General features: G+C 41.6%; 1 protein-coding gene across 1 annotated transcript in view; it reads right to left on the bottom strand.

Annotated features, from left to right (window-relative positions):
• The window catches only part of pde4ba (phosphodiesterase 4B, cAMP-specific a), a 143415-nt gene extending 133488 nt beyond the window's left edge, over positions 1–9927 (bottom strand). Inside the window, exon 1 of the mRNA XM_028404519.1 lies at positions 9897–9927. Coding sequence (XP_028260320.1) covers positions 9897–9912 — 16 coding nt within the window. The 5' untranslated portion in view covers positions 9913–9927. The remainder of the gene's footprint in view (positions 1–9896) is intronic.
• Between the last annotated feature and the right edge of the window lie 2315 nt (positions 9928–12242).

Raw genomic sequence — 12242 nt, 5'->3', positions numbered from 1 at the left:
TGCACCATTTGAGAAAATGTTTTAAAAAAAACAAAAAAATAGTTTTATTTGAAAATTATTTTCATGCAGCATATTATTTTCGTATACATTTTTTGTATTAAAAGGTATTTTGTTTTTTATTTTGGGCAGCAGTGGTTGTCCAATAACCGGAAGGTTGGTGGTTCGATCCCAACTCCTCCCTAGTCATTGTTGTGTGTCCTTGGGCAAGGCACTTTACCCGCATTGCCTCCAGTGTGGAGCAAATTCCCTGATGGGATTATTATAGTATTTCAAAATCATGGCCTTTAGAGGAGGTTATGGTTCACTTGTTTACATATTGTTGCTGTGGTAAACACTGTTCTTCCGGTGTGTGTGAAATAAGTACTGGGCCACATTAGGTCACAACCATGGCTCTTTTGTTTGGCCACCTGTGACTGTATGGTTTTAAGTTACTGCTTATCTGATAAGCAGGTACAGTGTGCTGTTGTGAGACCTGAAATAAAGGCCGGCTGTTTCACAACAATGTTACCACGGCATCCTTCTTTACTGCGGAGTGTAATCTGGACAGTAAGCTAGTTACCAGCTATACAAACCAGGCTAACAGGAGAAGCTTGTCCTTTAAACCAGTGGTTTCCTTACTATAATATTATTAATAATATGGCAAATATAGTGAGACCATCAATCACATTTTAACTAGATGGCACACCATAAAACTAACCTAAAGTTATGCTAATTAGGCCAATTATACTGAATAAGACAGCAGCTTTTGCCTGAAGATAGAGGACATAAGGAGGCCAAAACTTGTTCTGCAGCGTAATATTAATCTGTTACGCTGCTTCATTCTTCTGCACCAGGCTGAAGGCTTTGAACTCACTAGTGAGGATGTTCAGCTCTTTGGTGATATCCAGGGCCTGTAGCTGGATGACAGCAGGTGGCTTCAGTCCTGTGGGGCACACTTGTTTTACACATACTTGGCACCATTTATTACTGTAAGTGTTCCAAGTCTAGACCCTGAATGTAAGATACCCCCATACATTAGGATGTGAGTGTGTCTCACACACACTCTGTATTTTAAACCTACAGAGTACAGATTGTACTGGGTTCTCTCTGTGCACTGGAGTCCCCTTCACACCCTCTGAGAGAGAGAAAAAAAAAACATGTGTTCAACATGGGATTAGGCACATGAGATCAAACCCGTATTTGACCCAATCATACCAGACTACTGTCAGAGGTTAATCTCTGGCTGTGGCTATATCCACAGCTGTAACTTTATTCACATCACTGCTCAACTACTAAAATAACAGCCAAGTGCTACTCAGATTATTGTTTTGATTCTATAGATTATAACATAATAATCTGTCAGATTACCAACCTGCTGCATAAAACATGACATGCTAAACCTGCGTTTCTTTGTAAATCTGGTTACACGGGGCAAAGTATCCCATATGCCACTGTCCTGTTCCTGCAAATCCACCTGGGAGATCCAGTTCAGGAAAAAGGACCAGCTGAACCAGACTAAGGCTACGTTCAGACTGTAGACTAAAGTGACCCAAATCCGCAATTTTTTTGCACAAATGTGACCTGTATCTGATATTGTCATGACAGTCTGAACAGCTCAATTCCGATTTTTTTTTATATCTGACCCAGGCCACTTTCATATGTGGTCCTAAATCAGATATGCATCCGATTTTTTGCAATGCGACCTCAGTCTGAACGGCTATGCAGTACGTGTAGTATCCGACTTTTGCGTGAAAGGCGACAGACATCACAATTCTGCAACACAGGAGCGGGCAGATAAGCGGTGTTGTTAGCAACAAGTGCCTGTTGCCAGGACGCTCCAACACGCTTGCTCACAGATGGGGGAGATGTCGACTCTCTTGCCGTGAAAGTGATACAGAAAGTATCTGATAAAGTCAGTGTCGCTAAAAGCAGTCACATCACTATCCCACCACTCCACACCCACACACATCTCTGTACAGACGCTGCAGCTACTGCTCTCTTCCTTCTCAGTCTTCTTTTTAATATCTTTAGTTGTAATTATGTTGGTTACACAAATTATTTTGTAAACACCAAAAAAATCATTCACCAAAAAATCTGAATTGAGCATTAAAGATCTACAGTCTGAACGTAGCCTAAACTCTGATGGAGCCAACAGCCACAATGTCTGCAAAAGAACAGAAAACCAATGCTGATGTCACCAAACATGGCAGACTGCAGCTCCGCCTCCCTGAGAGCGTGGATGCACGATCATCAATCAAACACAGACTTATGATGAGCAAGACTGGAGATTGAGAGGGAAATCCTTTAATAATAAGAATATAATACTTCCACAGTAACCTGATATTAATCCAATCACATTCACTCTCTCGTACAGAAAGGGGGACATCGGACCAGCCTTGAAACCTTCAGGGTCAAATATTGATCTGTGCATGAGAGTCCTGCACCACCCAACTATAGACTTTACTATAGACTTTAAAGCTAAATATTGGCAACAATTTCCCAGAGTATTGATTACTAAGATATGGCATCAAGTGAGAAGTGAGTATTGATTGGCCACAAAGTCAATTAATCTCATCCTGCAAAGACGCTTTGGAGCATCAGGTTGACTTTTGACAGCAGGAACACTGCAACTCTAATTAATAGCCTGTGGTAGCTCATTAACTGATGCCTTAGAAGTAACACACCTGTTTGTTTCAGAAGTCAAGGGTCACCCAGCCTTTGGACTCAAAACTTCAAACCTTGAACACATGCAAACTTACAGACTTCTTCATTGACTCCAGCAGGACATGTTGCTTCATTAGGAGACGTTCAATTAATACAGTTAAAACACAATAAACAACTCAAATGTTTGCTTTTGCATCAGTGTTACTACTCTTACATGTCTAACCTACACTGCATTGAATGAACTGAATGATGTAAACTCACAGTTTGATACTAATAATGCTGCTTCATAGATCTTCAGATTAATCTTATTCTGGGCTCAGCTAAAAATCTGACAGAAAGAGGAAGCGTCATTATTCAGTTTTACAAAAAAACATATCAGGCATAAATTATTCAGAGCAGAATATTATTGATACATCTTAAAGTGCACCTTTTATATTTGATTTGACATGTAAATGCAGTCTATCCCTCAATCTACTCATCAGCGTGAAGACATGAGCTGCTTGGTATGTTAATTACTTCTAATCATCTTTTCAAGCTATTCATTTCTCTCAGCTCCAGCTCTGTGAGGGTAATACACTGTCAGGAATGAGAGAGAGAGAGAGAGGGCGTTCTTTTGTTTTTTCAATCACTAAATTATGACTTTAAATTATGATATTCATTCACAGTCTGACTGTCAGTCTGCGAGAGAGAGACAGAGAAAATGAACAGCATTTACTTAACACAGGACTGAATGGGGGTCTCTGGCGAACACCACAGAATGCACCACCCACGGCCTGTGACCTGCAATAAAGCAGTACTCAGACAAAGTATTTAGCAAAACAGGCATAAAACAGCTGCAGCAGAATATTCCCCTTCTTCACTTTTTAATTGTTACATATAGCATTGGAGATGTAGAGTGTACATTTTTTACAAATAAATGAGCACAGAATTGCACATATGAGAGCGACCATGTCAGGGTAAGTAGTCACAAATGTGGATATTTTGAAAGCAAAATGCAAATCTTATAAAAGGCAACAAAGATTTACAGAAAACGGCATCTTATTCAACAACAAGCATCATAGTGTTATGTAAAACCGTCACATAATTTAACCAACTGGCTATTTTCTTTTATCCTGCTGTGATATAAAGTTGTAGAAATCCATGACAACTCGACAGATGTCACAACACACGTGCACTGTGTATAATTATGAAAATAATATCCGCCCAGTTATACTAGATTCATGTTAATGTGTCTTTCAGTGTTTTAATGCAGTGCATTAAAAGTCAGTGATACTTCTACTTTTGTTCATTCTGTACTTGATAACTTTGTACTGAAACGTGCTCTGACTATCACTGTTTTAATTACACCACCAGGTGACCTCTTCCTCCCAATTTCTTTTTAAAAAATCTCGCCTCAACCAAACGCATGTGTGTGCACACGGCCGCCCTCTGTTCTTCCTGTTGATCCATGCATCCACTGTTAAATATCAATTCCATTAAGCCAGCGGAGCTGTGGGAATTATCCTGCCATGTTTGTATCGACCAGACAAGTGGAAGCCCGCTAAAAACGGCCCGGAGAAGATGATGCAATGATGGCTGGATGGATCTGAAGATTCATAAATGTTTGCCACGAGCAGCGGAGGAATTAATGTCTGAGTGAGTGAAAGTGTGAAAGGCAGACGACATGTGAGGACAGCCATCTTCTTTTAAAATGACTGAAAATAACAAGCAATAGCTATGCAAAAGGCAGCAGGGAAACTAGTTTAAACAACCCACACTTTAGCTCACTGATGGCATGTCAATTGAAATGCAGTTTAATGTAATTTAATGTAATGTGTTTGAGGATTTATGCTGACAGCCAACTATCTCATGATTAAAACAAGATATCTTTGGCAGAGTTTTGAAGAATTTTCTTTACAAGTTTTCAAAAATAAGATACAGATGGGAACCTTTAACAGGCTGAGAAATAGATGCGCTATAAAGTGCAGTTACCTGAACTGGCCACATGGTTTCAAACACACATCAAACACCCAGATAAAACTTTAGAGCAGAAATAAACTAAACAATTTGAGCAAGTTACACACACATCTCTGCGTGCCATTACAGATGAGAGTTTGCACAGATCACACACACACACACTCACTGATTATCAGGCCACAGCCCATCCCTGTATTTTCACTGTGCCGCACCGCTCAGCTCTCTGTTTACTACCTGGCTAACACTTTGGTCCTTTTGTGCTTTGTCATGTTTCTTCCAGCCTCCTTTGCATGCTGCACACCTGCTGTGACTCCCCGTGGTGATGCGGGCCTGGTTATTCCTGGCTCTCTCAAGACCCAGGTCCTGCGGTGTGGTCCTCTACATCTCCTGGCTCTGCTGATTCAGAAACCTGCTGGCCCCGACTCTCAGCCTAATTGCCACTTTATGTCAGCTATGCCTGGCTGTTTTCTGTCTAGCCACAACACGCCTATCACCGTGTCTCCTGGCTCTCTTGTTTATTGACATAACATTGGCTGTCAAATCGCCAATATGTCCTGGTCCTGGCAGCAGAATAGTAGCTGGATTTCATGCAAACATATTCCATGCTGATCTATTTCCATCTAATGTAAAATCACACAGACAAGCTGAATAGAATATATTCATTCCAGGCTGGGAAATTTCACTGCAGAAAGATTGTGACATTTATAACAGGACGTTTCTCTGGTCTACTCTGGTTAATTGTGCCTTCATCACCCGAGATGTATTACTGTATTTCAGTCTCAATAGAACAGGAATCCTCTGAGATGGATGCTGTCATATATAAACAATCACACACAGACATACAGTTTCTAAAGTGCAACAATACCTCAAGGCTACATTGAGCACATACATCAACAGCAAATTAAACGCCATGTATGCAGATGACACTAATATCATGCAGAACACACAGGAAGAAACACACTCCAGGATTGCTGCATCAAACTTACTTTGACGCCGAGAAAACCATAGTACAGCTACATCACACAGGCAAATGTGTGCGCTTGTAGCATCTCCATGTAAAATCACACAGACAAGTATAATTGGTTGTTGGCACGCCGTGCATTCGCCAGTGAGTATTAGGCTTTTCTTTGAGCGAGGGATAGTCAGCAGATGAATTCTCTGTCTGGGGGATCTGCCAAAGAGTATTTAACTGGCTTCTAAAAAAAGCCAGGACAAATATAGTCACACTGTCACAGAATAAGACAAACATACCAGCATAAACAAGTATTTAAAACCACACACACACACACGTACACATATTCATCCACAATTAGCAGCTAATCCTCATCAGCAATAGTGCACAGACTCATCTGAACTGACCTTTAATTACAGTATATCCACTGTTAGACCTCCTCTGCTAAAACGCTGCAGATTTTAATAATCCATATTGCAATTAAAATGACGGGCTGAGTGACAAGCAGGGACTGGAGGAGGCAGGGACACAGAGGTGAATGTGACAGGTATGGATGGAGAGGTGGGCAGCCAAGTACCTGGAATGACTCCAGAATGAGTCTCTGCACAGTACAAAAAAAAAAGTCAAGATTCTCCTCTGCCTCGACAATAACTCAGAAGCTGTGGACTGAAGCATCTCCATGTCATATAAATAAACACCTTTAAGGTGTGAAAATATGCAGCTGTGAAGCACGGTGTTGCTGATAAGCACCTGATGCAGCCAGCAGATCTTCACCTGGTGCAATGTCACAAAGGTATGCAGCTGGTGGGGTGTGAAGTAAGGTGAGTTTACCTAACAAGTCCTCCCAGGTTAAGAGACGTTGCTGCAAGGAAAACTGTAGGACACTGCGACTAATCGGTGACAGTCCTCTTCATCTCTCCTATCATCACAGAATGGATATATCAACCATTTTCTATCTGATCTTGTTGTCATCCAACATCCTCAAACGCAAGTCTTTGAAAACTCCCATTTGTGATTTTAGCACTGGATACACTCTACAAACTGTAGAGATAAGCACCACATTTAGATGATAATAGATTCCCCAGATTAGACACGTGGTGCTGCGGTCATTGTTTTCGGCCACCATGGCGACAGATCCTGCCTCCGTAAACACAGAGATGCAGCTGGGGAAATACACACACCCGACTGAAACAATCAACCTTATATTCCTGTGAGGATGGACGGACATAAGCTTTTCAGGGAACACTGCCACTAAAAAGATGATGTGTTGACCATGAACTGTGTTGTCTCTGCTTCTTGTTCAACAAAGGACTCTTGTTGTACGTCATTACTCACCTTTCACTATTCTGTTATTTCCATTCATCTCCCAACTGTCACCTATACAATAACAGCTCCAAAAAATTCCAATAAAAACAGAAAGGTCAAAAGGTGCTGCCTTAAAGGTAGGGTAGGAGATTTTGAAACTCAGTGAGAGTCAGCCAGATTTCAAAAGTAAACACACGTCCCTTTTCTCTCGTAGCTCACCACGAAGCCACACCTCTCAATCACATGGAGGCATTACCTGAAGACGAGCTGCAGTCTGTGATTTCGGCCATCATGCACGTACCCCTCTGGTGCACGCAGAGCAGGAAGAGAGTGACAACCAGACAATAATTGTAAAGAGAAGTTACACTAATTTAACAAAAGGTGCATCAGAATGAAATCTCCTACCCTACCTTGAAGTAGCTGAAAAAACTCAGCTCAATCATGTTAAACTGTGGAGTAACAAAAACTTACAGAACCAACCAGCTGCAGCTCTCATGGCCAGAGCTGTCATGATTTTCACTTTAATACTTCTGATCCAAAGTGAAATGTGTCAAGGTGAGCTGCACCGAGGTGACAGCTATGCTGGTGACAGGCATTGGCACAAGAAGAAAGATGTAGTCTGCTCAGCAGCTAAGCATTAAACTTCAGTACTTCAACATCTATGTGACAAACTGCAACTGTCTTTATGTGTAACACGCACAATTTATACAGAACTCAATGTTCCTGAGCATCAAAAATATTATTTGCTAAATAAGTCAATTGCTGGTGGACTACCGAGTGTCACTTCTTTGACTTGAAAGTCCTGTTGGTTCTCCAGTTTAAAGATGTGTGCTGTTGTTGCCCATTTACTGCGTACAGCTCATCATTTGCAGAAAAACGTATTGTAAGGTCGATATTTGTCTTTTAAAATTACCACTGCATATGTATCCGCAGGTCTACATGTCATATGTGTTATTGTTGGCAGGACTTGTGGCAGAAAGGGAACATTTTTCTTGAGAAAGGTGTTACGATTATGGGTTTTTCTTTTTTCTAACACCTAGCCCTAACCAGAGAAGAGGAAATGCAACCAGAGTGCGAAGGAAAAGGACCAGATGTTCACAGAGTTCATCAAAGACATCAGTACCAGGCGAACCCTGAAGGTCAGCTGCAGGGTTAATGCCCCGCCAGTCACTTTACCACTCTGGATCTCTATGTGTCCCATGATAAGACATCGGGCCATATGTTCTGACCATCCAGGGTTGTATCTAGGTGATGTATTTATCGACCAGATGTGTATTTTGCTCGTGAGGATGTGTTAACTGCATAAGACGTAAATCATGCCCTTGAGAACACGTCACCCACAGGAAATGAATTGCAGTTCCTACAGTAACTCTTAGATTTACTGTATGTGTGCACTGACTCACTCACTCTGGGTAGAATCCTGCAGAAGCTACATACAGCTGTGTATGTGTGTGTATGTATGTATTATTCTGCACACTAATAAAGATGTATAGTGATCATACAGTGCAGTTGCCAGCAGGAAGAAAAGTAAAGTGCATGAGTCTAAGCAGGCTTAATTAGCTGGGAGGCATGCAGAATGAGAAATTACTGAATGTAATGAAAGAGTTATTTGTGCATACAGAGCCCACTGGGTAACCCACATCAGCACCACACACACACTCACACACTTTTAATGCAGTCAAAGTGGCCCCATCATCGAGTGTTCAATCACAACCACAGTGTGGGTGAGTGGAACCAATTTCAGCCCCATAATGAGCCCAATTAAATATTTGTAAATAGTCAATCTTGACAGTCGGAGTTAAAAGTATTTGCTCACGTGCTACGGGGCTGAATTTCCTGGTGCCTCTTCACCAACGGCTCCACTCATGGATCAATGCGTCTCCACATTTAAACATGGGACTGTAAGCCAACAGATCGATCGGCCCTGAGTTTTAGAAGGAACGAGAGCAATGAAGGAACAATGGTACACAGTTCTTCCATCATCCAGTGAGGGAATGGCTGGGAGACAAAGAAGCAGGCAGAGGATGAGGATGAGGATAAAGATGAGGATGAGGCAGGCATCTGAGTGGAGCTGAAGAATTTAAAGGAGGGGGGTGAAGAAGCAGAGCTCCACAAGAGCAGGAAAAATGAGAAAAACACTTGAGAACAGAAACGCATGCCAGCAAGCCAATCAGCAGATTTTTTTTTTTCCCTGTTTGTTCACAGTTTCAATCACAAAGCAGGATACCCTGCTGGCCTGGATCTGCCACCATGTGGGACCTCCTCTTTGACCTGAGAAGAGATCCTATCGCGCAACATTCCAGTTCATAATCTGCACGCATTCAGCCAACCAACCCAGCTTTATATACACACACACACACACACACACACACACAAATAAAACGCTGCCACACAGAAAAATGTCAAACATCCATGTGTGCTTCTTGGCATTGTAATGTCCATCATTCATTCAGTGATCAGCCAGTGAAATGCACACTTAGCTGCTTGTCATTCAAAAGCTGCAGCTCTGTGTGCAGATGTTCTGACAGCTCTCTGAACAGAAACTTTAATCCTCCATGCCAGAATGGACAATTCACTTCAGCCATGACACGGATCAAGGGTTAATATAACTGTTTGATAGATATAAAATCATGCTCATGGGCACTTCTCTGCAGGTACAGAGGCAGCTGTGTGTGACATTTTGTAAGCTGCTGACATATCCAGTGGAAATCAGTGGCAAATAAATACTTAAGAGAATCTACATTAAATTTGAGCTATTACAGAGTTCAACAGTAATTTAAGCTTGCAAACAGACTGTTTGTTTGATGGGATGCAGCCATACCTGCGTTAATGAAATAAAGGGGGAACACCTGATACAACCAGCCTGAAGCCACAAAGCTGAACTTACTGACAGGACAAAGCCAAACAAAAGCCTCCCTCTATATAAACCCTACTTTCATTCAATGCTTTGTGCGTTTAGGATCAAAACAACACACACAAAACATTACGTTAACAAAGTCATTCTACGTCACGGAGATTAAAAAAAAGGCTCCACGGTTACCTTCTTCGCAGCTCATCCACACGTGGGGACAAAGGGAATCCCGGCGCCTCCTGCGCGTTGTTTTCGGATCAGAGAGCAGCTGTCACCGCTTTAAAAATGTCTTTTATTCCGTATCAGCCAGTGTCCTCGCCATCCTCTGTTGGGATATGTTTACTCCACACAGCTTGCCCCCCCACCCACCACCCCCTGCTCCAACCGAGCAGGGTGATCCAGACTCTTCCGTTCTTTGATTTTGTTGAATTCACATGATCAGAGCTTTTCTTGCTTCTCCACTTTTTTCGAGATTGAAACAAAATTGAAACACACCGGCGCGTTAAACAAACTGCTCCTCTGCTGTCCCGGCTGCATGTCGGTCTGCCACCACAGGCTCCCTCCTCGGACCGAAGTGCTTTATGTCTTTCTTTCTTTTTTCTTTTTTTTTTTTATAGGGGGGGTGGATGCTTTCTCGTAGCCTATAAAATGCATCTGAAAGTCGGTGCTCCCCTTCGACCATCCCTCCTCCTCCTCCTCCCTCAGAGCAGTGTGGACCAATTGAGAAGCAGAGAGAAAAGAGAGAGGCGATGAGAGTCTGTCAGTCTGCTGCGGGATCAGAGCTGTCAGAAACACAATGAACCGTGTCCAGCTGCATAAATAAACATAAAGATCCCATCGGTTCATTTTATTTTATTCTATTTTAACGTCAGCCTATATTAACATGTAAAGTCATTTTATTTATTTATTTCACACTATTGTATTTTAGCCCAGCTTGAAGTTTTTATACGTGGAAAAATATTAATAAATAAGTAATAAGTAATATTTTTAAAAAATATGCTGTGATGTTATATAAAAGCATCTGCATAGCTAGCACGCTAGCCTGCTCATCCCTGCTCCTGCCATGGTGTAATACCATGTTTTACCACCAGAGGGGAGTGATGAGTCAGACACAGTTACGTGTCATGTCCTGAATTCAACTGTGGTCATTTAAAGGTAGGGTAGGAGATTTCATTCTGATGCACTTTTTGTTAAATTAGTATAACTTCTCTTTACAATCCCATAGCAACCAATTAGTTTGTTAGTTTATTACTTTGTTGCGCAGCAGTGGCTCGTGGTATAGCAGGGTTGTCCAATAACTGGAAGGTTGGTGGTTCAATCCCAACTCCTCCCTAGTCACTGTTGTGTGTCCTTGGGCAAGGCACTTTACCCGCATAGCCTCCAGTGTACTCACTGGTGTATGGCACTCTTTGCTGGGCTGCCTTAAGCAATTTCCCCATTGTGGGACTAATAAAGGTTTCTTAATTTCTTCATTTTAATTTAATTTGACAGTTTCACGTTATGGGTTTCTGCAAAGCATCCAGGGACAAATTTAGATTGAAATAGATGATATACAAATAAAATTGAATTGAAACTATTAGAAAGTATCCTGACTTCTCGGGTCCAGGGTTTTCAAAAATAGGTTAATTTGCAGGTTTTGTGAACAAAAACAACATGTTTTCTAGGTAGTGATGATGGTTCAGCAGAAACATCTGCTGGTGAATTACTGGTTCCAGGAACCAGTAATTTCACTGATTCTCAGAAGAACTACAGGCTGCTTCAGCTTCGATTACCAGTCCTAACACCAGATTAAACATCAGCTGCTCCTGTACAATACATCCTGTACATATGTAGGCAAAAAAAAAACAACTCAGAAAAGCAAAGTTCCACTGTCAGTATATCACACACACACCTAGATATCACACCACATTTCCTGTAACAATAAAAAATACTCAATTTTTAGCAGTTCTCTTACCACTGATGTAATGTTCTAGGTCATGCTTGAAAGGAAGCACAGCATGGGGTCACATGGAGATATTCTTCACCTCTCTCTTCTGAACTCAGATAAAATGACAATAAGAAGATTCACTGAAGCTCCAGTTCAGCTCAGGGACTCATAATTTAATCTTCTTTCCTTATAGTGAAGAATTAAACTGTATAATGTTCTGTTTCTGACACTGGAAGTCACAGACATGATTTCACTCTCTCCACACCCGTCTACAGGCATCATCTTGTATCCTCCAGCTGCCGACTGCATGAACATTTTTACATAACACACACCTGTGAAAGAGGAACTATACAGCTCTCATAATTGCGAGCACATACTGGGAAGATAATTTTCTGTTTCACCGTGAAGATCTGTACCATCAGAGCTATTATTAACTTCTCAGCGACATGAGCTCAGTGGATTCCCACAGCCTGCATTTCACTCCTTTTGCTTCAACACATGACTTTTAAAGAGATTCCCATGTAGCAGTAAATAACCTCTGCTTTGTTGGTGTCAGCAAGACGAAGAATAATGTGGACGAGAAAGACAATATTGCTCCTCTGTGAGTT

Source organism: Parambassis ranga, chromosome 4 (assembly GCF_900634625.1).
Source record: "Parambassis ranga chromosome 4, fParRan2.1, whole genome shotgun sequence".
Classification (NCBI taxonomy): Eukaryota; Metazoa; Chordata; class Actinopteri; family Ambassidae; genus Parambassis; species Parambassis ranga.
Note: the sequence above shows the minus strand (reverse complement) of the source record. Positions and strands in the feature narration are given on the sequence as shown.